Below are 27815 nucleotides of genomic sequence, written 5' to 3'. Positions count from 1 at the left end.
GGCAATGCCATAAGGGAGCCCTGGACATCCCCAGAAAACCCAGTGAAACTCATCCAAGTATGGGACAGAGGACCATGATCGTTCCGACTGTTTGACCTAAAGCAATCGGTGGTGTCCAAGGCAGACCGAATGACTTATTTAGCTGCATCCTGGCTATCTTAAATGGTTTGCACAACTAATGCCCAAGGGTCCTCAGTGGCTGCCGCATGATCCAGCAGACCATGTCTCAAAGGACATGCGTATATTGGCCAAGCAGACAACGGACATTGTCTGACCTCAAGACTAGACTGGCTGATAAGAATATTTGTTTCCCAAATGCCTCAAACCTGTAATACGCTAAGTTCGGGGGAATCATAGAAAAAAAGGGTTGGGGTTCACTTTGCTGATAGAGGTTTGACTACCAGACTCGTAGTGGTGAATTGCGGAGTCAGGAAATTAGTGTTGCTTGGACCCAGTCTTTCACATCCAGCAGCCTGCCTGTTAACCAATGAGCATGAACAAGGCACATCCTACGTGCCCATCAATGTATCAGTCAGAGATTCTTTAAGGGCCAATAAGAGCTCCTAGGAAGCCTGCTCAAGTTGCAGCACCCCTGTAAGGACGTTCATTTTGACCTACAAAGAAGAGTTATAGGACCTAGAACTCTGCTGCATGTCTAATAACCACAGGCAAGGAACCACTTTCTTCTGTCGATCCAAGGTCGATAAATCAACCAAGTATCAGGGGATGTATAAAGCCCACTGGCCTTATCCAAGTTCATACAGAAATTGTTGTTGTCATAGTGAGCAGGTATCATATCGGCATCTGCAGCATTATCTTCAAAAAGCAGCAGACTCTGAACCAAAAATTGGTGGAACACCTGACGCCAACTCCATGGCAGGGGCAGTGTTCTTGCAGATTCGATTGAATGGAGATCCGGCATGTCAATGAGATTCCAAACATGACCTTGGTCACAACCCAGATGAGTAGGGCATGGAGTAAGACACCACAATCTGTATAGGGCACCAGTACCAGTATCGATGTCAAAGAAACTGGTGCAGATTGTTGGCGCTGTCTCAGAATCCGAATCAGGTCCTATGGGCAAAGATGGCACTGAGGATAAATCTGCCAACAGTAACCCAGCTGGAGGCCATTGCTGTTTCCCTGCAAGTATGTCAGAAGAGACCGAAAGAGTAGCAATTAGCGCAGCATATCATCCTAGAAGGCCTCAACCTGTTACAATATAGACAATGACTCAGGAAATTTACGGTACACCAGACTCAATTGGGGAATCAGCTTCTTGGTGGATCAGGAGAAAGATCGAGTGGCACGTTTAAGTCCTTATAACTTTTCTGGGGATAGTGGCGTGTTGGGGACGTGTCCCTTTTGGCCTTTGCATGCTTCCTCTATAACTAATGCTGGAATACTTTGCGGACCTGTCACAGGAATGTCCTCAAGAGCGGGAGCAGGAACATCAACAAGTCCATGCTCTTGGCTTCAAAGAGGAGCTGGACTTGAAGGTGTACTTTTGGTGTTCCGTGTAGGAAAGTGCCCCTTTTTAGGTATCGCCTGCGTTGCAGCGCATCCGCTGCTTCGCCTTGGCGAGATATATTGTTGTTGCTTTTGTGTCAGGCTTCTCTGGAAGCAGGGTTGGTGTCCGCCCTGTCTCCCTTAGGCCCCGCCCATTCTGCAAGGCTGTCTTCCCACCAAGTCATTGTAATCTGCAGTTTCGATTGTTAAACAACTCTCTCCACTGCAGGCTCGCATGGTATCACTTTGCCGAACGCTCTTGCAGGCAGGACGGGCTCACAGTGAGACAGATACAGAGCACTTCAAGCACGGCATTCCCGATGCCACGCTTTTTAAAAATTATTGCTTGTTTAATTATTTTGCCTAGCGCTTGTTCACTTCAGCAGCCTGCCACCTGAGGTGGGATAATGGCGGGCGGGCGTGCTTTTCTTGTGTTCATGGTTTTCACAATAGCGTGCATACCGCGTTAAATATTTAAAGTGGCGCAGCGCCCGCTACAAGGACACCGAGCTCGGTTTATTATTTTTTTTCTCCCCCTCGCACTTCGTTGTCAGTGCATTTTCGCACCCCCTGCCCCCGAACTCACTTCGTGCATTTTCGCAAAAGGATTTCACAGTACACTGCCTGCTATTGACAGGATCATGGCGGGCGCCCGCTACAGGGACACTGTGCTCAGTTAATTATTTTTTTCTCCCCCTCACAGGTCGTTGTCAGTGCATTTTCGCACCCTCCTGCACTCACTTCTCTGTGCATTCTCGCAAAAGGATTTCATACTACACTGCCTGCTATTGACAGGATCAGTCGAAACGCATGGGATTGTAGGGCAGGACCACTACCAGAAGGGGCCGGGATGCTCTGGGCCAGCTTCCCCGCCTGCAGTGCAGAGGGGCCTCGTGCCTGCTCTCTGCTTCGCCTGTAGATGGTGGGTCGCGTGCTGGAGGCGTGCTAGTCCACGGAAAGCAACATATGGGGCCATCTCAGGGTTTGTATGTGTGTACCCTTGTTGTCCTGAAGTGTGCATTCGTGTGTGGGGTGCTGGGAGTGTGTTTATCCCCACGATTATGCTCACTTGTCAGTGTCTTTTTTTATTGTGTGTGCAGCATGTACGTTTGTTCATCTCTTGTCCCGTCTGTGGTCTTCTCCAATCACAGGTTTCTAATTACAGCTTCCCTATCACTGCCCATGCACCCTTCTCCTCACACAACTCCTCTGCGCCGTCTCCCCCCCCCCCCCCCCACCCCACGGATTTCCAGTCTGTGACAGCAGACGCTGCCCAAATCTGCCTGCCACATGGTGGCTGCTATCAGCAGGACTCCTTGTGACCCACTTCCCTCTTCCGGTCGGCTCTTTGATGTGTAGCCTCGGCAGCGGGGGACAGCAGGAGGGGTGCTGCACAGTGTCTGTTAATGACTAGGTGCAACGTGAATGACCACAGGATGGAGGCTGACACTGACACAGACAGAGTAGGTGGTTCGAGACACAGGCTCGGTGCATAGAAAGTGAACACAGGCTCGGGGTCAGAACCGGTACAGAAAGGACCGAACAGGGTCAGTGGCTTCAGGAGAGAGTCTATAACCAAGGACAGAGTTCATGACCACAGGCTGGAGACTGAAACCGGAGCATGGTAGTCCCAAAAAGGTACATAATGACCAGTTCCCGCGTTAGTGACCAAAGCAAAGAGACTGAAACCGATAATGCAGGCAGGTTTAATATACCGCATACAGATGAGGCCATGGGCAGAGACGCAGATCGCCGTCATGGGCAAATGTCACACGCAGCAAAGTAATGCCCCGTAGCAAAGGGTCAGTGCCGCAGGAGACTATGTGTACTTAAACCGCCCCAGACTGCGCCGGGGGACTAATACAGTCACACAACGGCTGAGCCCAAGACAGAGATCATGGGCTGGACACTGACATTGAGGGTAGTACTGCAGCCAGGAGGACAACGATGGGCGTTAAATTGCTGTATTTAATTATTAATGCACTTATATATAGTATATATAGCGTGGCCATTACCCAGAGATGCTAAAACGCTTTATAGTAGCACTACAGCAAAGACAGTGATTTCAATAGATGTTTATAAAGCGCCAAGAACGGACATTCTTATGGCGCTGCTTTGAGCAGAATGCCGGTACTTTGCTGTGTGTGCTGGAGGGAGGTGAGTGAAGCGGCCGCAGTGTTGACACAATGATCAAAACCAATGCATTCTGAGCACGCTCCTGTGTCTTCACTCTTCACATTCCTGCCCATTGACGCCCAGAGAGAAGTGAAGATGTCCCGGCCCCCTCCCTCGGCCTTTAATTAGTGGTCCCCTTTGAGGCAGGGTAGTGTTGCTGTTGCAGGCCACGCAGTCCCGGCCCATTACCTCACGGTCTCTGGACCCAGCCAGTGAGCGGCAGCACAGAATGCTCACTGTCTGCTCCTAAAGAAGGCTGTGCTGCCTGCACCCAACCCCTGCCCTCACAGCTCATAGGAATTCGAGCACTTCATATGTGCCATAAAATGCCCCCTCACCGAGTTGGCCCTGCATGGCAGACTCGTGCGTGACGCCCTTCCCCCCCAAAACAAGCATTTGCAATGCAATACATCTCACATTTACGCGACTTTAAGCTATTGGCATTGTAAATGACAATGCTTTTTATTTATGTTTTAAAATACAAAAAACATTGTCATTTACAATGTCAATAGCTCAAAATAATGGAAATGCGAGACCTATTGCATTACAAATGCTTGTTGACATAGTCACCGCCTCTTTTTGCCTGATATTAGATGCGATTTTGAAAGAAGTGCACTGGGTTCCTGCTATCCTGCTATAGTCGATTATTAGATATTGCAAGTGAACAGGGAAGCCATTTTAAAGGCATGTGATATTTCGGCATCAAACATCTCACATTAATAAGCCCACACTAATGCCAGTGATGGATGTATTAATACAAGAACCCAGACGGCACCTTAGAGATGCCCCCTGGAAACCTACTGACCAATAGTGTACTGACTGACTGGTGTAGACCAGGGTGCCACCAAAGGCAGGTTTCTGACCCCCTGCAGGTGAGAGCCTGCTCTCTCTGATGGCAGAAACAAGGCCTGCTCTGGCTGGAGGTATTGTCACCTCCTCCAAGCAGGAGGGGCTAAATAGTCAGCAAATCAAGGCAGGAAGCTTTAAAGGCCCCTGCTGCCTTTGAAATATGACCCAATGCTTCCCCAGAAAGGGGAAATACCACTCCCTGCCTATTTAGCACCAGGACAGGTGGGAAAATTGGCTAGACAGGAGGAATGTCCCCCCATCAGGCTAGTGCCACCCCTAAGGTGGGCTACCTGATGTGAACACGAAATTTAGAACTCCACCATCTTGGTTGTGGTGGAATTAGGCTCACTGGTTCAGGGTTATGTTCTTTTCCACAGGAAGTGGACATATAGAGGATGTAGACACCCTAAAGGTAAGTAGCCCATTGGCTACTAGCTGTCACTCCCCTTAGCATCCCTACATTGAGTATTTAGGAGGCACCCCTGATGCCAATAACTTAGAATTAACAGATCTAGAAGAAGAGGACAAAGGAGAGCCGCAAGACAATGAGAACTGAAGACTGCTGTGGACTTTTTTGCACCAAAGCCTGCCTGCACGAGTCTCGACAATCGTGACTAAGTGACTTGTCCTGCAGCTGAGCAACTACCAAGAATCCTGCTAGACTGCCAGCCTTTCCCAAATTGCGAGCAATCTCCCTTGGAGTAGAGGAGCTAGACCCTGCAGTCCACAGACACCGCAGAAGCAGAGTCTGGCAGTAGCGGCTGCCAGGGAACAGTAGTGGTGGGGAGGGGTTAAAAAAAAGAAAAAAGAAAAGACCACTTAGGTGCCGGCTTTCCTCCGTCCTCTTTGGTTGATGAAGGAAACAGAAAGCACACAGGTTCCCAGACTCTCCTTAGCCAATCACGACGCTGCTGTCACCAGCATGAAAGCAGCATTGTGATTTGTTGTGCGGCCTGGTTGAACGCACAGACAGGAAGTAGGAGGCTGTGCATGTTCTCCACCCAGCTGTGCAATACAGCCGGGTGGAGGGATGCTAAGTGCGCCAGACTGTTTGCCTGGCCCAAGACGGCCGGCCAAACTATCATGCTCACTTAGACAGTGCCCACCACATCCCCCCCCCCCGCTCTGTGGCCAGCCTTGCCTATCCCTAAACAGTGCCAGTACGGAAAAATAACATTATAATAATATGGTGTTATTGTAATTTTATTTTTCCTGTGGGGCAACGCTCCTCCGCCTTAAGGAGGAGCCATTGCTAGAGTCTGGTTCACTGCATTGCTGCTTCCTTCCCAGCCCGACGCAGCAGCCCCCCAGGAAGAGGTACCTGTGCCCCTGAAGGTCAGATCTGTCACCCTCTTCACTGAGTGAAAGGACACCAGGACAAACCGCACAGGTCCAGTACCTGGGATACCAGACTACTCGCAGAAAACAAAGCTGGTGAGAGTCCAATCCATACTCCAACAAGAAGCAGCAGAGACCCTCTCCCAGATTGGCCCAGTGGCCCTGATTTTGGCACCCTCAACCGGCGAGACAGACAACTGCAAGGCCCCAGGAAATACAGAGCCCAGCTGCCCTTTTCAGTCTGCACCGGAGTGCCTCAGCGTGGGTACTGAAGAACCCGCTGTGCCTCTTGTTCCCATGACCATTCTGACCAGAACCCCCGTTGGGAAACTGCTGGACTAGTTACCAAGTCCCCCTCTGTAGCCTGTTTCTAGGTGGACACCCTTCTTTCCACCGACATAGCATGCAAAACTTCCAACCCAATAAGCACCTCTGCACAAAGACGCCCAAGGACAGGGAACGAGTAACTGCTGGTGGTACATTGTCCTCCTATTACCCTAAGTCCAGAAGGAGGCCCCTAGAAACCAACCTTTTCTCCCATAGGGAAGCGTTGCTTCGAAAAGACGCATTCAAGTAAAATGTTTACTTACCTGTAAAATTCAATATTTGAAAAAGTACTTACCTGATAAAGTTCAAAATTGATATAAAAATACAACACATTGTTCCAAATTGGTCTCAGATTTATTCTTGAACGTGTGTGTCATTTATTGCATCTGTGAGTGCAACAAATGCTTAGCACTACCCTCTAATAAGTCTAAACTGCTCGCCCACACTACCACAAAAGAGAGCATTTAATATTATAATTTTTGCCACTGTAAACCAATAAGGCTTGTCTGGACTCTTTACATACACAGTGTACCTTGTCTTGGTCCACTATATAAAAAGCCAGCTACTTACATTCGGCACCATACAGTTTTGCATGTCCTGATCCCAAACAGCAAAGCCATACCTCGAGGGGATCTGTCACAGACATCTGTTTGCGATTGTGCCTGCGAGGTTTAAATCAGGTTTGCTGTGGACACAGTTCCCTTGAACACTGTTTTTTTAGAAAATATTTTGTCAAACATTTTGTCAAACCGACGGAGTAGGGAAGAGCAGAGCTCGGGATCTGCTTCTGAAGGCGTGGAAAGAAGGAACTGATGTCAGCATACATGGTTGGTGCCTATATTGGCTCCAATTCATCGCTTCTGGGGTGGAACAAAGTCGATGTGAAGCAAGACAGCGACATCTACAGCCATGCTAGAGTACTGCTGAACAAAGCTTCGGGATCCAGTCTGGAGCTAGGGTATTCATTCTAAAGGTGAGGAATCTGCGGTTAGAAGTATTCATCAGAAACATTACGTCACATCCAGCACCTTCTGGGAAACTTACCTTGCTGCGCCTTGCAAGTCTGTATTTTTGGAGGAGACTTAACAGTGGGAAAAGATGATGGGGCTGTCTCCACAGTGTCTTCAACCACTTCGCCCACCATTTCTTCATCTTTGCGCAAGTTGTCACAAGTCCCCTCGCCCTCTCCTTCTGCATCCTCCTCATCCTCCTCCTCAGGTTCAGAATTCTCCTCCTGAGAATTTTCTTCCTCCGACTCGCCCTCCTGGCTCAGTTGGCTCTCTGATGCCAGCCAAGTCAGCTTCTCCATAGTCTCCTTAATGAGAAAAATCATCAACAATTACTTCCAAGTGCACCACGTATCTCATAACTCAAGAGACACCATTGCGAAGAGGAGCAGCTATAGAAAAATCAATATCAAGTGGCATTAAATAGAGAAGACCCTCACTGCAAATGGTACAAATCCACATGTTGTGCATAACCCTGAAGACCAGTAATCAGGTCATTAATATTACCTGGAATGTTTTTAAGTGAAAAATAAACTGATGTAGGTTTGGGATTTGTCCATCAAAAGACCTCCGATGGCAAACGCCATATACTTCTGTATCATCTTCAACGTGCATGTAGGCAGAGTCCTCTTTCTCAACGGCTCAGCATTTTTCAAAGAATGCATGCTTTACTTTGCAGGGAGGCTACCTGCGTGAAGATTTCTCAATCTCGGGATCGCTCAGTAGTGCAAATACAAGATCATTTTATTTGGTGCATGTTAGCAATTTGATAAAGTGGTTCTTTGGACTAGTCAATAGTTAAAGGTATTAAAGGTAAACATTTATTGTGCTTCTTTTAAGGTGTACGGCTACTACCATCATAATTTACAAACACTCTGACATGGACCTTATACCTACTGGCGGTGCTTGTTTTGGTAACATTTCAGACCAACTGTGAAACCCTGTGTATAATGTATTGCGACGTACAATCGTGAACTCTTAAAAACCTTTGATGTTAAGTTGCCAATCTCATGCAATGGTAAGACATTGAACTTTAGTGCTTCTGACCCTTCTATTGGATTTACACCCGGCACAGACATTTGCCAGCAACTTTTTTAAAATAAGGAATTACAACTAATGCATCATTTGTTCTCTTGGTTTGCAAATGTTATATTTTTATTAAGCTTTTGGCCTGCCACGCTATGCACACATAGGTGGCCACACTCAAATTGAATCTCATACAATATTCCATAAAGCCTGTTTGTAAAAACCTGCATGTTAGCAAGCAACATGCAGTTAGTGTCAGCATGTATTGACATCATCTGTTTCTGGCTGGAGGGATGCAGCAAGAGGGTCAAATCCAGAGTTTTCTGCACAAACCAATATATGAAGAGCGATCCACTTTACCTTCTAGAAGGAATGAAAGAAGATTGGTGGGGCATTTCATAATTGAGCACCATTGTGCCCACTATCTATAACAAAAGACTTAACCATTGGAACACTATCAATTACTACACAGCGAATGGGGATAAAGGCCAGGAGCCACACTCCCATACTACAATTTCCAAGTTAGAGCCAGTTGCAGGAGGAACAACTTGACAGAACCGTAACTGCAAATTTACTTTGTGGCCTTTTGCATTCGACTTTAGTGTCTTGAATGTATTTTCTGATAGAACAGGATCTGCTTTTTTTCTATTTAAATGTAGTCAGTTAAAAGCTATGTATCATCAAGTTGGGCGTTCATTTTGGTTCAGGTTACTCAGAACTAATCGAATATTAAAAACCCAGCAGCTGTGTAGAGAATACCTGTGTTGCAGTGGTCAAAGATGTGTTTGGGAACTTCGCATCAATTTATGAAAACATACACTTCAGGCAGATGTCCATTAGGCGTAGTCACTGACACTGTAGTGGAGAACGCTGATGTCACATGCAGGTGTAAACAGAGTCAACAAATTAAGAATCCGTCTCACAGCCATGTGCAAACGGAAATAAACTACAAAGTTGGAATAGGGAGTGGAAATGTGTATAAAACGACAGTATTAACATGCATAATCTTTGCATGAGCTAATTTCACTTACCTTCTAAATGCAACAATATTTGGTAAATTGGTATGGTTGCCTCACTAACAGAGCTAATAGGAGTGTTAGTTAATACGAACACCTGAAATGTATACTACAAACTTCAGAAACGCTTGTCTCGTGCTTACCTGCAGCTCAGGAACAGACAGCACAGATTCCTCTGAAGCAGATGACATTTCTTCATCTTCTTCATCTTGAGTGAGATCATCAAACTCTTCCTCCTCTTCCTCTTCTTGTCTGTCTTTATCTTTACCTGTGTTCGGAAAGCTGGCAGACTGGTCATCTGCAGTTGACGAGTCATCAGTTTTTCTGGAAGGTCTGCTAAGAGGAGCATTGATGTCATTGGAAGAGGTAACAGTTCCAAGTTGTTCAGGACCCTCCTCTGTTGGTGGTGGGCATTGATCCTGCTGCTTTTTATTAGAGCTTGAAACCTGCCCATCAACTGGTTCAGATGTGGTCGCACTTTCAGTGTTTGCTTCTGCCCCCTCTTTGCTTGCATGCTGCACCAGCGATTTAACACACTGTCCCTGCCCGGCAGTCAAAACAGATGGCTGGTCACCTTTACTGCCACAAGAGTCTTTCATAAGCACCACCTGAAGGGCAGGACTTCGTCTCTCCAGGGATTCCCTGAAGCCTTCCATCTCAGTCTTGATTGTTTCAGCAGACTCTTCTTTTACCTGCGCTTCTGAGTCATCAATGGCATCCCAGGTGCATTCCTGCTTCACTTTCACAGGTCCCTGCACATGCGACGCAAGCCCCATTTCTGCATTTGTCCTGTCATGATTAGAGGGACTGTGGCCATTGGTATTGGAGGCATTTAGGCTGGTTGTCTCAGAGGGATTTTGGATGTCTTTATCAGGCGAATTTTGAATCTCTCTATTGGAGTAATGTAACCTGTCCCTATTAGGAGAATTGGGCAGGTCTGTTTTCTGAGAATTTGGATTATGCCTTTTTGGAGAATTAGGCGTGTCTGCATTTGGAGAATTCAAGCTCTCCCTAGTATGGGATGTCATTTTTTTCGCATTGGGGGAATTCAAGCTGTCGATTTTGGGGGGACTCAAGCAATCCATGACAGGGTGGGTCAGCAAGTCCGCAGTAGGAGGATTTGAGAGATCCATACAGGGGGGATTCAGGATCTCAATATTTGTGGAATATGGAGATTTCAAAATAGAGACATTTTGGCTGTGCTCTGAATTCTGAAAGACTGGGCTCGCACTCGCCATACTTGCAGTCTTTTGATTGGAATCCCGAGAAGATTCTGAACGTTCATTATTTACAAATAAACCATCTACCACACTTGCAAATTGCTGGAATTCTGAAACTTGAACAGGCATGGTTATCGTTTTTTCAGTCATCATTACATTTTGTGGGTCCACCAGCATTGTGACTGGGATCCCTTGAGTGCCTTGTCCTATGGATGCCTGAACCATGCTGCAGCCACTGCCAGCCCTCAACACGTCAAACCCGCCGGCGGGGACTGTGAAGACAAGTGGAGCAGAATGCAGAAAATTCTTCATTAAGAAGGTGGTATTGGGCAATGCTTTTTTACGAGTGCGTGGTCGCCTCTTATAAGGCCTTCTGTACCTTGGGGTCAAAGCTGGCAATGCCATTTTAGGAAGGCTGGGGGCAGGTGCCACAGGCAAAAGAACCCGCAAGATGGGAGCTGGCTGGCAAGGTTTAGCACTGGAAGTCAAAGCTGTCGGAACGATTTGGCCGCCTTGATTGTTGGTGACCAGAAGCTCAGCAGGCCGAGACAAGGACTTATGCATTGCAGTTACACTTGAAATAGCCTGGGCAGAGGGGTTAGGTTTCATGAGAATAGGTTTCAACAAGGAACTCTTCTGCCTCCAGGATCCCACGGTAAAACGACCTCTTAATGGCTTTAAGGTGAGTTCAAGGTCCTTGGGTATTATAAGGGGATATTTCTTTCCATCAGATCCAAGCTCAGAGCCTTCTTTCTTTGTTCCCTTAATGGTCAAATTGTCGGCAGCACCTTGTACATCAGACAGCTCCACTGTTTGCAACTTCCTCACTTCTTCCTGAATGCCTGTCAAACTCGCCTAAATTGGGAAGATAAGACACAAAGAAATAAAAGCATGTTCCTCTTATATAACTATCTGAATTCAAAATAAAATATGATGTACGTTAATGCTGATACTAAAAACAGATGACTGGCAAATTCAAATCCGTCTTTTCCTCTTTAGTTTACACCAGACTGCAGATTTCCTACAGATAAGAACCAGGGGTCCCATGCGGGTAAGCCATTAATCTGCTTGCAGTAACAATATTGGCCCTTTCTGTCCTCCTTGTATCCTATTATATTTGTTGCTACATATCTGCTTCTGGCTTATTTACATTATTCCAGTTTTTGCCAAACCTCCTCCCATGCGAGACTACCATTTGAATGGACCATTTTCTTGATGAAAAACTCACTTGTCTTACTCCAGATTCCCTAGGATGTTCCACATCCCATTTTCCTCTGCTTCCCTTATCGGTATTCATGGTTATTAACGCAGCTTTACCTTATTCAGAAGGAAAATTGTCTCAAGTTATCCCTCTGTACACTAAACAATTTTTGGGATTGAATAATAGCTGCTGCACTTGTATATTTAGCCAATCAGGTGCCGCTGAAAGAAGCAACTTTGAAATAGGGGTGCTTTCAAAGGCAGTCAATCGCACACAATCCCTCTGAGCTAATAGGCCCAGTAAGGCTGGCCTTCAAACCGCTCCTGAAATTAAGCAGAAGCTGGATATCAATATGCTGAAGAAATGACACATTTAAGAAATATGCCTGGCCAAATGCAACCATCACTTGTGGCTAAGTACTCCATAACACAGATATAAATTCTATTAACAATACCATAAGTATCATTTAAAGTACTCAGGAAAATCTAGCGATAGGCAGGCTCAGAGGGAAGAGTAAAATGGGGACTCACCCAGGTGTAGCACTGGTTACTCTGCACCTTAAAGACTGTTTCCACAAGAACAAATTAAGGGGAGAAATCTCTCCTTCCCATAGATATTTTTAGATACTTACCTTAAACATATGTTCCAACCTACATGAATACCATTGCTGAAGAACCTGCAGTTAAGAATTCACAAAAGCACACAGCAAAATGTTTTATTCCCATAATCCTGGAAAATGTCTCTAATCTAGAGAGCTACATTCTGCTAGCCGCCAGTAACTGCAGCTTACTTTATTTGAAAATTCGTAATCATGGCAAATAATTATTTCGGACCTCACTACAGCCAATGACATGAAGTACAAAGCTAATGTACAGCGTGTTCTGAAACATACAATTCCACTGACTGGAATTTCGACTTTTTGCTACAAAATTTTTTAGACCTTTAGCCAAAGTTGTACACACAAGTCCACAAATGTAGTAAGTCGTCCGAGGGAGGAGGCTCTGTATTAATGCAGTTTAAAATAGTTCAAACATAGGAGTAAAATGTTTTATCTTGGATTGCTCTGTTCAGATACTGTTTTGGACATAGCATGTCAGCTGTTGTGGGGCTGATCACAGATGATATGATGAAAGAAATGATACAGAACCAGAGGCTCGAATACGAGCTCCAAGTCAGGCTTTAGAAAATCACACACAAACGTGATTTCCTGAAATTGCCATCTATGATGTTGTTTAATATATGTGAGGGAAAAGGCACATAACCTTAAACAAGCAGCTACCTTTAGCCAGAATGGCAGACGGTGCTCTTCTCGCTCCACCGGAGCCTTGGCATCGGCAGGCTCCACATCTTCACAGCACCTGAAGAGCACTGGCACCCGCTTGGTCTTCTTGTAATACTGCAAGGAAGAGACAAAAACAGCACAGATATCTTCAATTTTTTTTTTTATTCTTATTATTTCATTTCAAAGATACAAATAATAAACAAATAAGACTCTAGGTACTAATTCATTTCTGAAAGAATGCAATAGCTATATTTCTGCTGATCTCACTGTGAACTAGTGTTGATACCTGCAAGCATGTATTAATGTTTTCAATGTATTTATATTACGCTTTCTCCACAGTGCTTGACAAGTATTACAAAATGCGTCACATGTTAAAGTCAAGTACAGAAATTAAACCACAAAAACTCCTAGCTTAACCTTAGCAAACCATGCCTCAATTGATCTATTTTGTATCAGTCACAATACAGAATCGAAAACCATTACTCATCTATAAGTTTATCCGTTATGTATACCAGCAAAGGTTGTTTCTACTACTGTGAGGCCCCCAAGTGAAGGGCTCGCTTCCATTGTGGTCCGCCACCTTACACAAGTGAGGGGGTAAACTGGTGGGTGATAGGCTACCCTGCTTTTTCATCTCTCTGCCACACCTACACAGACCTAAGGGAGGCTTGAGAACATGGGCGGTACACATTCTGCACCAACTGTCATACCCCTCCCTGTCAGTGCAGATTTCTACAGGGTCATTTTCTCAGTAAAATAAAAATCCATGCTGGCCAGCATCTCACATAGAGAGGGAAAGTAAATGCAGTGGGTGGAGGTGTGTATCAGGAGGCGAGGTCTTTCTTTTTATACATTTGAGCATGATGAACTGCAGAAAGAGTAGTGTCGGTGGGTGACTGCATAGGTTTCTTATATTATGGAAAGATGGCAAATACATAGGGTGGTGGGGTTGGTGCCAGGCACCACTGGAGGACAGAGTAATGTGGAGGGTGGTAGAATGTCAGGTATTGTTTTTAAAATTGGGGTGGGGGAAGTGAAGGATGGATAGAGAGTGGTGGATGTGGGTGCCAGGCCGCCAGGTATAATAGGAGGCAGGGAGGTGCATTGCTGGAGCCATGTCAAACTTGGCTCCCCTATGACTCTTCTATTCCTGTACAGCTTATGAAAGCAGAGAGAGAGGAAATGGAGGGATCCTTCATTAGATGAAATTACAGCTAGAATACTGTCAATATGGGGAATGTTTTTCACTAGATTTTCTGAGTGAACCAGAGACAAATTTTTTTAATTTTTTTTAATTTATTTTGAAAGTTTTGTATAGCGCGAACAAGATCTTTGCAGATATCAGAGTGATGGAGCAGATTTCATCTGCAATCATGCATTGTTTTATTTTTTGTGTTTCAGACAGGCTGCATTTAAATTGCCATGCACATTTTGGTGCAGGTTAAAAACATGGCACATGAAAAACCTGAAAGTGAGGCCTATTCACTTCAGTCTGAAAATGCTTTTGCTGAATTAACATGTGTTTTTTTGCAATGTAGAGAAAAGTGGCCTTTTTACCTTTGAAGATAAATTGAATGTGTTTCTCTCTTCCCAGCTCATCCCATGCAATCTAAAATCAACTATTCCTGTCTTAATAGACTGACTTGTTGCATATTTTGATAAACATTTTCAGTTAATAACACCTCTTTTTATAATGTGTGTGAATTAATAATGCACTTGGGAAACATAATGGACTGATTTACATGAAATTAATATTATCTTAGTGTTTGTTTTATTTTTGGGGCCTACACAAACATGGCTGCCTGTGAATCCATCAAGGCTATGACTTGCAATTTAATGAGAAGGGAGCATGTGCAGACTGTGGCAGCTTTCCTCATGACAAAAAGTCAAGGACAACCTGAACTGTAAATTTTTGTAACTGTGCCAATGTACCAGTTAGTTAAAAGTATCCGTTCTGACTACGCTGTGGAAGGAAGGATGAATTAGAATGAAACATTTTTCCTAGTAAATGTTGCCAATGTTTATAAATGTAGTTATGCACGTATGCTTCTTTTGTTAAAAACTGGTGAAGTCAGGTTTTTAGAATGAGTCAGGGGAGTGTGACCTCATGCCATCATGACTGACCAATCATGTAAAGGTTCTACTGAAAGAAGCTACATCTTTGTGTACTCTGCCAACAATTAGGGTATAAATACTGTCCTCTCTGGATGGGGGCTGCCACTTTTTTTTTTCTCAGCTCAGCTGGCTTCTATGGGTTAGGTACGAGAAACGTCTCGGGAGATCGCTGAAGGGCAGGTTTGCGTCCGAGGAGATTCAGGGGGAGGTTTCTTGCTTCCACGTCATATCTTGGCACATCAGGCCGCATTCCTTTGAGGTCTTGTGAAGGGCGGGCTGTCTCCCTCCTTTTTGCTCTTTAGACACAGAGATGCACATGAGCAGCAACAGATAGAAAGGCTCTTTAGATTAGATGCTAAACTTTAAGTTATTGTTTTGACTAATTAATTAGGTCTAAAAGATTTATTTGTTTTATGCATTTATTTCTCTTAATGGGAGATGTTTTGCAAACTATTTATTTATTGATTAGCTTTGCAAGACTATTTTTTCTTAGAAACTCTTTAAGAATTGTGACTGAAATTTTGCGCCACATTTTTCATAACTACATGTAATGCTTATATGCAGACTGTAATGTGTTCTGTATTATTGATATTTTTCCTGTTTTCCAAATTCTGTAACCTGATTGATATTTTACTAATGAATAAAGGGTCAAAGAAAAATTAACTTTTGACTAGAAAATAAAACCCTTTAAAATACTCAACAACTCTCTTTATTGGCTTACAATAATAATTGTATTTTGACTGTTCATCTTTATTTAAAGTCTCCTGAAGGTAATACATGGTGTGAAGGGCCCAACACCTTTTGAGCGGTAAATTAGAGGTAGCATGAAGGTTTTACATTGAGAAACTACCAGAAGAAATTACCGCTCCATCAAGAGCGCTTCACATAGAAAGGGGGAGCATGAGGGAACATAGAAAGGGGGAGCATGAGGGAACATAGTCAAACAGGTAAGTAAAAATGCTAGTAGTACAAGCATGTGGTAGCCTAGAAAATCACATAAATCATTAATACATATAAAACAAATAATCCACGGGGTCGAACAAGGAGTACAGATCAGTGCGGAGTCTTAACAAAGTTCAGAATAGCACTTCAAGTGTATTTAGCCATGAGGATAGCTTTTACTTCTTTCTTAAACAGTGTAGTGGAAGAGATAAGCCTCGTTTCAGGGGGGAGTGAGTTCCAGATCCTGGGTGCCATTCCTGAGAAAGAGCGTTTATAAGTTTTTTCCTTCCGGAATCTTCGAGGCTTCAGCAGAAGATTGTTTGTGCCTCTGGTGTTTCTAGAGCCACCAGAGATTGTCAACTTCTGAGTGAGATAGCTTGGTGAGCTCATGTGGACAGCTTTGTGCGTCATGCAGGCGATTTTCAGATGTATTCTGGCTTCGAAAGGCAGCCAGTTCAGGTGTTTAAAGTCAGGGGAGATATGTGAGTGTTTTTTTGAACAAGTGATGAGTCTCGCTGCAGCGTTTAGAGAAGCTCTTAGTGGAGCAGTAGTAGTTAGGGGGAGTCCGCAGAGGGCGATGCTGCCATATTCTATTCGAGGGATGACTAGTGCTTGTACTGCAGTTTGGAAGTCATTGGCAGGGAGGAAGGGTTTAAGTTTCCTCAGGGTATTGATTTGGTAGTTTGCTCCCTTGGTTGCCTTGCTGATATGTTGCTGCATGTTGAGATTGGTGTCAAGTGTAATGCCTAAGGATTTTGCTGAGTCTACGATGGTGGGTTGGACATTGAGTGCAGTTAGGTCTTTAAGCCAGAGTTGTGTGGTAGAGATCTTGGCGGGAGGTGAGATAAGAAGGAACTCTGTTTTCAGAGCATTGAGTTTGAGATGATTATCGGCAAGCCAGGATTGGGTGCTTCTGATCGTTGAGTTCAGGAGCAAAATGTCTTTGGGGGATTGTAATTTGAGATATAGTTGGGTATCATCAGCGTACATGTGAAAGTGTATATTGGACTCTTGTAACAAGGTGGTGAGGGGTTCCATGACTAGGCTGAACAAAGTTGGGGATAGGGAGGAGCCTTGTGGGACGCCTAACGAAACAGGTATAGGCGAGGACATCAGGTTGTTACTCTTGAATTTCTGCGACCTGTTGTGTAGAAAGGACGTGAACCATTTGAGGACTGTCTCGGATAGACCCATTCTTGTGTTTAATAGTTCGAGTAAATTCTCATGCTTAACGGTGTCGAATGCTGAAGAGAGATCAAGAAGGATGAGGAGACAGGTATCGTTTTTATCTAGCATTTGAAGGGCGTCGTCAATTATGTGAGTCATAGCCGTTTCAGTGCTGTGCCCCGCTCGGAAGCCTGATTGATGAGGAGTGAGGAGGCCAAACTGGTCAATGTGTTTAGTCAATTGTAGTTGCGCGCATTTTTCCAACAATTTGGCGAGAGTGGGGATATTGGTAATGGGACGGTAGTTGTTTAAATCAGAGGGGTCCGCTGTAGGTTTCTTCAGTAAAGGCGTGACTTGTCCTACTTTGAGGGAGTCAGGGATGGTTCCTTGTTGAAGTGAGCTGTTGATAATTTTAGTCCAGAGTGGGAGGAGCAAAGGGATAAAGTCCTTTACAGCGTTAGCAGGGAGGGGGTCCGTGAGGTGATTGGATGGTTTAATGGTTCTGAGCAGTTTCCCTATTTCTTCTTCAGAGTAGGTGACAAAGGATGACCATGTGGCATTGTTTTTTCGTTCAGTGGGTGCTATGCAATGTGGCTTGGAGTAGAGGCTTGCGTCAATGATGAGATCGCTCTTTATGTTGTCAGTTTTTTGGATAAAGAAAGTGGAGAAGTCTTCACAGGAGGGAGCCTCGTGCATATTGCTGTGTGGCTGGGGTTGTTCCTTGCATTGAGTTCTGATTAGTTCAAACAGTTTCCTCGGCCTGTTCCTTGCTTGGTCGAGCTGGTGGCTGAAGAAAACTGTTTTTGAACGTTTAATTTTCCTGAAGTAGGCGTTTCTCTTTTTCTTCAGTGTTTTTAGATGCAGTGCAGAGGGAGCTGATCTCCAGGTGCGCTCTGCCATTCGCATGGCTCGTCGATCCTCATTGAGACTCCCGTCGTACCATGGGTTGGAGATTTTGGTAGATACTCTTTTTAGTTGCAAAGGTGCAGCCTCATCAATTATTGTGGTCATTGCGTTGAGATAGTGGTCAGTCAAGGATTGAACGTCCGAGATGCCGGCAGGGGGAGCTAGGAGATTGCAGCTGTTAGGGGGTAGAGAGTTTGGTTTGAGTTTTTTCAGGTCTCTTTTCCAAATTTTGGGCTTGGAGGTTTGAGACGGGTTAACTTTGACTTTTTCATTGATGTAGAATGTGACAATATGATGATCTGACCAGTCGCAGGGTTGGATCGATTTGAGTTGGATAGAGTCTTCTTTGGAGATGATAAGGTCGAGGATAGAACCTTTGTCGTGGGTCGGGCTGTTGAATATTTGGGTTAGGTCAAGGGCCTTGAGGAAATTTTTAAGACTATTTACCACCGCGTCATTGTGATCGTTCCAATGGAGGTTGAAGTCACCGAGGTATATTTGGGTGAGCTGCCGTCCGGAATTGGTTGAGATCATATCCATGATTTGTTGGGAGAAGATAGCGTTGTCCCCGGGTGGATGGTAAATGCCGTGAAGAGAGCATATCGGTTTGCCCTCACTGATAATATCGAGGCAGATGTATTCACAAGAAGTTGGGGAGGGTAGGGAGGAGGAGGTGACTTTCAGAACAGAGAGGTTGCTCCTGTGTATGCATGCGATTCCACCACCTATTTTGCCGGGCCTGTCAAGTCTGATGATGTGATAGTTTGGAGGAACCAGGATGTCCATTATAGGTGTAGAAGATTCCGCTAGCCATGTTTCAGTCATGATGATTAGGTCAAGGTCCAGTGATAAGATGAGATCAGCGATGGCAGAGGAGTGTCTAGAGGCCGATCTGCAGATGAGGAGAGTGCATTTGAGACGTGGTGTGTCGAGGGAGGTAGAGGGTACCAGAGAGAGGGGGACTTTTCTAAGGTTATTAGGTATGGAGCTTCTGTTCTTTAGTGTAGGGGGTCTGAGAGGATTGGCGTGTATCGGGGGAATGGTGAGGTGTGTGGCGGATGAGTGGTGTAGGGGAGCTGGGTCATAGGAGCTGAGGAGGGTGTGGGTTTCGAGTTCCGAAAGAGGATTGCGTGGGCGATAAGGGCGGTTGTTGCGATTGCGAACAGGGATTGAAGCCCAGTGAGGGGAGTGCAGAGTGAGAGAATCAACAGGAAGGGTGGGGGACCTGTTGGGGCGGTTGCTGCGATTGCGAATAGGAATCAAAGAACGGTGTGTGGAGTGTTGAGTGTGGGAATCGTCCGGAAGGAAGGGAGACCTGTTGGGAGGGGAGGTGGTGGTAGGTGAAGGGTGTTTGGGGTGTGTGGCGAGTAGTTCTTTGATGATGTGAATGTCTTCTTTGATCTGGGTGAGGGTGGCCATAATCAGGTCCAGCGTGGGAAAGGTGCTGGTGGTGGGGGGTGGGTGCATCAGGGGTGAGTTCATAACCTGGGAGTTGACATGCGGGTCGGGGGGAGGGCTGGTGTCGGTGCTAGGCTCCGTGGAGTGGGCCCCGAGGAGAGATTTTTTGGGAGGGGGGGTGTCATTGAGGTAGGGAGTGGTGTTGTTGGAGCAGGGAGGAGGTTGGCAGTATAGGTGAGGACCTTGGTGGTAGGCGGAGAGAGCCGGGTGGAGGATGATTGCATATTAATGGTGGCGGGGTGCAAGTAGGGTAATGGGGGCTGAGAATGGGGGGGGAGATGACGTTTGAGCTGGTCCTGTTGTGGGGAGAAGGTGTTGAATTTAAGACGGTGGCGTGTTCTGCGTGTTTGGTTAGAAGGTGGTAGTGGGGGCTGAGAATGGGGGGGGATAAAGAGTGAGGGGATAAAGGGTGGGATTTGTCGTTGTGAGCGTCGGGCTGTTGCTGGACTAAGTTATACTTGTTGTGTGTGGGAGCTGTGATGTCAGGGGTGGGAGGAGTGGGTGTGGTATGAGTAGTATGAGTGGTGGTCCGAGGGGAGGTAGGGAGGGTGGGTGTGCCGATGTATCGTGGGGAGAGATCTGTGTCTGTGATTGCGGTGTGTGTGGTAGCTACAGCCGGAGGGATATTGACTAGGGTGCTGGGGGTAAATGTGAGGTGCGTGTCGTTCTGGAGCTGAACTATGTTAAAGGTGTTGTGTGTGGGGGTTGTGTGGTGAAGGGTGGTGGGACTGGCGGTGCTAAGAGTGGCGGTCCGAGCAATGGAGAGGTGCTCTTTGAAGGTGGGGAACAGGTTGTCTAGTAGTTCCAGGTTCCTGTCTCTGGATTGCATTAGTACAATCCCGTTGTTGTAAATAGTAATGGTGGCCCTGCCTGGGAAGAGTTGGGATGGTATGATGGATAGTGTTAGGCCATATGCTGATTTCCTGGAGGTGGAGACGGTGAGTAAGGAGAAGAACGCTTTTCTCCACTGCGCTCTGCGTGTGGTGTGGAAGATGATATCGGTGTTAAGGGATCCGCTGACCGGTGAGAAGTAGGAGTCGGCAAAGGGTGTTTCCGGGTGGGACCTCAGGAAGTTGTGTTTGAAGCGTTTAGCGGCTTTCTTGGTGAGTACGGGTGGATAGTTGATTGTATATGTGTGCTTGCCGATGAGATCCATGTTAGGATGGCGGTTTAGGTGAGTATAGGAGGAAGAACAGGGGTGGTACCCGTGTGCAATAAACAGATGCAAAAGTAAATTACATGGGAACAAAAGTGACGCTAGTGAGCAGCCGACATAATCACAATATAGGAGGTAGCAATTGGTGCAGTCCAGGAGTAAAAGTGAAATGGGTGCAGCTTACAAAAAAGAGAGAAAAATATATCAAAATATGAGGTAGCAATCGGTGCGATAGCAGTCGGTGCGATACATAAATAGAAAGTGAAATGGGTGCAGCTTATAGAAATGTCCAGTATACAAGTGGGAGTATAATACTAATGAAATACTGGAACAAAATACAGGTGCAAACACAGATCAAAATGAGTCAAAAATGCGACTAGAGAACGGCCAGAAATATATGAAGTAACCATCGATGCATTAAATACAAGTAGAAGTGTAATACTGCAATAAAAGGCGGACATTCGCTATGAGAATCGGCTAAAAGGCCACTAGCCTAAGCAAAAATCTACAAAAAATATGAGGTAGCAATCGGTGTGATAGTAATCTGTGCGATACATAAATAGAGAGTGAAATGGGTGCAGCTTATAAGAATGTACAGTATACAAGTAGGAATATAATACTAATGAAATACTGGAACAAAATACAGGTGCAAACACAGAGCCAAATGAGTCAAAAATGCGACTAGAGAGCGGCCAAAAATATAGGAGGTAACGATCGATGCATTAAATACAAGTAGCAGTGTAATACTGCAATAAAAGGTGGTATATTGTTGTAATCGCTGTCACGAACAATCCCTTAGTTATCAGTATGTAATTCTATATGTTCTTTATTGATCCAGTTCACATCCCCTATCCTGAACAGGCTTTCCAAAAATATGCCACTCATTTTATTACATTACAAAAGTTAAGAAAACGTTTTACACTGCTGTGACATAACAATGATCAATCCTAGAACTGAAGGCTGCCTACATAGTTAACGTTTATTTCAATGTTTAAAATACCACAATGTAAAAAGCCTGTTCACAATAGTGGACAGGACTGGAACCAATGTTCAATATAAAATAAAATTGTAGACTGGTACCTATGAATAAAGGTTAGTTTAGGACTGTTAGTTTCTGAGTGACACTACAGACAACTTGAGCTTCGCTCTGTTATGTTATGGTGATTTATACAGTGTATGGCTGCACCAGCAACAGGGCGTCCCAGCGCTTGCAGAACAGGTGGCTGGAAGAAATTACCCTAGAAGGATGTGAAAAGCCAGGTTTTAATAAGCTTCCTGAATGCCCAGTGATTGTGAGTGCTGCGGGCAGCCCGAGGGATAGAGTTCCACAGTGCAGTGCAGCGTCTATGTTATGTCACTCAGAACCCCTCTTTGAAAAGAATCCCAGTTATTCACATTTACCATCTAGAATTCTAGATTTCATTGTTTCCATACCATAAAACTACTAGTCACGTAAGTGAGCAATATTTTGGAACTGCGTGCATCTCGAAAACTATAAATGAGGCATCGTCTATAGGAAGAACTTTAACACAAGAGACTTCAATGCCCAGTTTATGAGAAAAAAATAAGTGTATTAGAAGGTACAGAGCTATCATGTCAAGAATGGCATGAATAATATTTGTGGAAAGGGTCTCTGCAGGTATGTACTGAGTATTAACATGTAGTAACTGTAGTTTGCCTATTGGTGAGCATTAAACGATACTTCTCAATGTTCGTTAGGAGATATATGTGCAGTTAGCGTAGGCTATGTACACAGCCTGAAAATGCAGCATTTTCAAGTTAGAAGACTACGCAAGGAGAGACCTATGAAGGACCCTATGGTCTGCAGTTGAAATTTAGGGAAAATAGGGTATTTTGTGGTGAAGGTGCAAACCACGGTGACTGTATTAACTTACCATACACAAGCATACAGAAACCTGCCAAATGCAGTATCAAGCTAAGTGTTAAATATGATATTTAATTACACATCTCTGGCAATGGCAAAGTCAAACTGCAGAGCAGTAAACTAGTAATGATAGTGCTACTGTACATATAAGCACTTCTATACTGTCTGGAATATGAGTGACTGCAACCCTTTTAAGACGAGGCATTTTAGAGCTCAGAAACAGGAGCTAGAGGTTTGGCAGTTTTATTTTTTAACTTCCTCTGTTCAAAACAGACTACGTTTTGTTTCCTGAACCAGTGAATAAAAGGAACATACTTAGACCCAAACCTTCTAGTAAAACTATTTCTTTACAGTACCAGTGTCAAACATGGTTCCTATTTCTGAAAACAAAGGAGCAGGAGTTGCAGGCAAGGGTATTTTTGTTTAATGAGGTGATAATTTAGAATGACTCATTGCCAGCAGGCCAAAGACTTTTAATGAGGTTTAAAACTGGAGAGTCTGAAATTTATTTTAAATCCTGAAAAAGACAATCTTTCTGTAGGAGAAGTGTAAAACCTATCCACTCACTACCAATTTATTTTCGGATGTATACTCTAATGTTGGTTGAATGAAGCATGCATTCAAACACCATCAGTTTCTGGTTAAAAGTTACTTCTTGTCCGGTACAACTCTGCATGTATGTTGCAGCTCGTCTGCATACTTAGGTTGAGTGCTGTTCTGTATCCTCTTTGCCTCGATTGAATCAACTCATTTCAATGCTCAGCCAGTGCTTGTTCAGCGGCAGCTTAAAGGAAGACCATGCATCAGAGTTGTTAAAAGAAATAATACTTTATTTTGTTTTTTCCCTTAAAAAACAAAATGTGCTGCATTGGCACACACGTCTAAACTTGCAAATATCAGTAAATAAGAAAATTGTAGCAGAAAGGAAAAAGTTTGGTTTGTCAAGAATCACACAAAGTGGCCCAAAGGGGAAGATTATAATTCAAGGCCTTCAGATAGACAGGTGACAAACTTAAGAGTTACAGACAGAACCCAGATGCCCACATAATTGCCCTGTAAGTGCAAGGAGCAAACCTGAAGGGGTTGTCTCTCAGTAGAAGTACACACCATGTACTATATGTAGTGACAGGAAAAGAAAACAAGCACTGGCGTTGCCAATAGGTCTCGCAGTAGGAAAGTTGGAGCTATTGGTTTTGTAAATGACACATGTTATATTTATGTGTTGGTTTTGAAAATCGCGAAACTAATAGTTTTGTCATTTACAATGCCAATACTTTTAACTTTTGCAAATGTGACACTCATAGTATTTGTAATGCAAATGTTTTGTATTTACGTGACTTAGATGTATTGATATTACAAATAACATTGGTTATGAAATTTTTTAAATAATTAATACTTAAATAAAAGTTATTGTAATTTATAATGGCAATAGCTTAAACTGTTGTAAATACCTTTTGTGAAGATTATGTTCAGTGTATTTTATTGTGAGGAAAATAAAAGAACAGAAGTGAAATATTAACGTCTTTTAGTGACATTTGTGTAATGGAGAGAGTGTGAGTGAGTTTGAAAAGGGTGATTGATTGTGATATGATGTGTGATGCTGATAGGGTGTGCGAGTGTGTTAGTGTGTGTGATTTTTGAGAATGTTATTGAGGGTGTGTAAGGGTCTTTGAGTGTAATTGTGTGTGAGGGTGAGTGTGTGTGAGGTGGTGCGAGGGGGAGGGTGTGTGTATTCCGATGGTGTGTGGTGTTGTGAGGATGAAGGTGTGTGCGTGTGCCTTTGTATGATGTAGAGGGTGTTATGGTGGCGGTGTGTGTGTGCGAGGTGTTATGAGGCTGAGGGTGGGTGAGTGTGTGTGAATGTGAGTGTAGGTGCGGCTGTGTGATCTGTGTGATTTTCTAGAAAGCATGCAAACTGATACACTTGGCAGCACGCTGCAAGGCTATAATAGTATGCTTTCGCAAGGGGGCATTTCACTGACATGGGAGTTCAAACAAAAAAATTATTCATTCTGAACTTGGAACCCCTTTGTATGAAGATGTGGGATTAGGCTTAAGCACTCTCTGCAACCTGAGGCGACCCCGTGATTGGAAAACAAGTGAATACAAAAGAACCTATAGCAATATCAACCTTTCACAAACTATCACAAAGCTCTAATGCATTAAGGGCCTATTGCTAGCCAACTTGCTGGTACTTATTTCACTCTTCTCTTGTGGGTGAAACCGCGTTGGTCGTGTTGTGGTTGGTTTGATCTATAACTTGCAAAGTAAGTACAGGTCTCTGCAGCAGGACCTCAACCAACTGACCCTTCGTAGTAGCTCCATGAATCACACGCCAGTGTAAAATATATTCACATGGTACATACAAACACCGAGTATAACACCGAGTATAATAAATCTAGGGGGAGATCGTGCTGCATACAAAGTTGGCAAAAAATTCATAAGAGGTGCGGCGACTAGAATCTCTTGATTCACTAAAACATGGCGTCGACATATTATATATAAGTAGTAGTTCTCCTAAAGCCAACTTGTTGCTACAGGTCTGGCAATTTTTTGTGACACGTTTAAACCAAGCGACACCAAAAATCCACTTTGAAAACACAGTTTCGTATGTAAACATCGGACAAAAATAAGCATTTGTTTAGCATATGCGTTTAAAATACTATTTGCCTTCTTATTATCTCGAAGTTAATATTGGCCCTGAAGGTAGGCTGAAAGCTAGTTTTTATTCTCGACCTTTAAAAGTTGTGAGGCGAGTTCTTTGGCTTTGTAATGCGAACCCGGTTTAAATTTTTAACGGCAAGGGGTGCAACACAAGAATGTTCTGGACAGGCACAGCCCACACCGGCCTTTGTCATCGCGGAAATGGCGACAAAGAAGGGCAGGATGGGTGCTTGATAGCAGCAGAATGGCTGCAAAGGGCACCTCATTATGCTAGGACTGTTCTGAATACCAAAGGCGGGATCCGACCGAGCAGTATTAAACTTTTTCGTTTCCTCGTAATTTTTTTTAAAAGATCAATCGCAATTACTCACTGAAATGTACATTTTGCAGCAAGATGAACACATGAACATTCAGAGTTGCACAAAGTTTAGAGTTAAAGCAAAAAGATGGTTAAATCAGCACTAAAATAAAATACCTATAACAAGGGAGAGAACAACACGAGTGGTGGGGGAACGCACGCACGTATAAATAAAAACAAGCAAAAGCAAATGGTGGGGGCCTGAAGGAGGAGAGGGTGCGAGGGATGAGTGAGGATGGGGTAGCAGGGGAGGGAACACGGCCTGGGGGAAGCTGGCTGGGGAGGGGGAGGAGAAATCCAAGGAAGGCTGTGTGCGGGGAGAGAGGGGAGGTGCTGGAGCTGAAAGTACGGCCGGCCGGCCATCCAAGAATAATTAGGGGAGGAGAAGCCGAGAAGCCGCAGAGCGCACGCTGGGCGAAGCCCTTTGATGTGCTGCGAAGATGAGCGGCCGGGAAACTGAAAGTGCGGCCGATAGGAGGGAGGGAGGCTGATGCGCGTGCTTGTTTGGTCACGTGGTTCAGGTGAACTTCAAGAAAACCGCAGCAGAAAGCCCTTGGTTTGACGAGGATTTTGGCTACTTGAATTCTCGCTCCCTCAATGCGCTTGCGCGCATTGTAGGTCACGAGACCTAAAAACATTATGTATAATTCAAAACAGGATACAAAGGGTTTTTTCATTACAGCGCAAACCATGGGAAATATGTAAGGCTTTACTCTTACTTTCCATAAATGGGACCAAGTATAATCTGTATGAGGGATAATGGATGGGAAAACTGCAGGGACTCCTGCCAATCATTGCCTAGATGGAAAGGGGAGTGTAAAGATAAGAACTAGAGATACAACTGCAACTTTTGAGGGTGCTTCCTCTGCTCCTAATACTAACATGGACTATTAATGTAGAATCATCCTTTAATCGTGATCTAACTGAATGTACTCGGATACGCAATATAACATACTTATTGGACTTCTACCATTTTAAAAGGCAGGCTTCGTTGATCACCACTAATTTCTTCGATTAAGACTTCTTTCTACTCCAATGTTTCTTTTGAAGTTGCATGGTGTAGATGTTCAAACTGTAAAATTAGTACAAATTAAGTCACTTTTAAAAAGAATATAAAGCACGTATTTGTGGTTTGGTCCCTGCATTAGTAGATCTTAGAAGAAGTACATACACCCAATCTTTTGAGATCTAGGCTGTATTACAACATAGTCTGCAGGTAGGGAGTCTTTCATAGGTTGGAAAAATTGCATAAGTGGTTGTGCAATAAAATGTATGTACTTGGCTATGTCATTTTTTTGAAAATTATGTATAGTATTTTTGTACATTATTGATGAAACAGCAATTGCATTTTTAGGTCAAGCATAGGCAGCGTGCATGTGCTGTCTTCAAGACATGGTGCATTCAGTGTATGGGCTTCAAGCCGGACCATCGCATTTCATTGGTTCTTCCAGATACCTTTCTAAATTCCTTATTTTTGATCGGTAGATCGTGGCCATTTGTCCTCACTTTGGTCTCCTAATCCCTCCCATGGCAACTGGCCCTGTTACAGGTCCATTTAGTTTCTGTCCATTTCAGTTCGTTTAGCGCAAACGTTTTTATGATTGCCTGCCTCATATTGTCGTGGGGCTGAGACTTGCATTCACACAGTGTTAAGTTGACATAAGCTTATTAGAAGTTTAAACGCCATTTTTCCTTTCTGCTGCCTTTTTGCACATGGCACACACTTTATTAATTGTTTAGAGTTTAGCAGATTGTTTTGCTTCACACGAGAATAATATGTTTTTCTACACTAGTAGCCTTGCTTGGTAAGCTTAGTCTGAACAGTGAGTGCCGAGGCCTTCAAGGTTATTTCAACACTGGTTGTTGTTCGGACTGATCAGCGCACGTTCTAGACATAACACATATGTGGCTGTGGCCACCTCTGATAATGATGCGTTTAATAATGCACTGCGTAGGCATGATCACACACACTTGGAGAACATTCGTATGCTGAGAGCTCGTGCAGAATTTGATGTGATCCACTTCTGCTAAATACCAGAGGTATGGGGCCGCCTATGTAATCCCAAAGAGACGTTCTTTAGTTCTAAAATAACCTACTAGCAAGGGAGGGTGAAATATAGGTATATATTTATCTTGTTTCCATTTAGCATTATAACATGCTTTCTCCTTTGTATTTTATGGAATAGTAACTATGCTGACAATCTTGTTTCTAAT

At 44.3% G+C, this 27815-nt stretch overlaps 1 protein-coding gene across 1 annotated transcript in view; it reads right to left on the bottom strand.

The window, feature by feature from the left end:
* Positions 1–27815, bottom strand: part of LOC144798932 (GON-4-like protein) — a 396699-nt gene that overhangs the window by 72155 nt on the left and 296729 nt on the right. The window contains exons 21-23 of the mRNA XM_078670067.1: positions 12948–13064; positions 9391–11322; positions 7243–7513 (exon numbers count right to left, since the gene is read on the bottom strand). Coding sequence (XP_078526193.1) covers positions 7243–7513; positions 9391–11322; positions 12948–13064 — 2320 coding nt within the window. The remainder of the gene's footprint in view (positions 1–7242; positions 7514–9390; positions 11323–12947; positions 13065–27815) is intronic.

The sequence above is a fragment of the Lissotriton helveticus genome, chromosome 12 (genome assembly GCF_964261635.1).
Source record: "Lissotriton helveticus chromosome 12, aLisHel1.1, whole genome shotgun sequence".
NCBI classification, from domain to species: domain Eukaryota; kingdom Metazoa; phylum Chordata; class Amphibia; order Caudata; family Salamandridae; genus Lissotriton; species Lissotriton helveticus.
The sequence above is the reverse complement of the archived record's forward strand: the minus strand, read 5'-3'. Positions and strand labels throughout refer to the sequence as shown.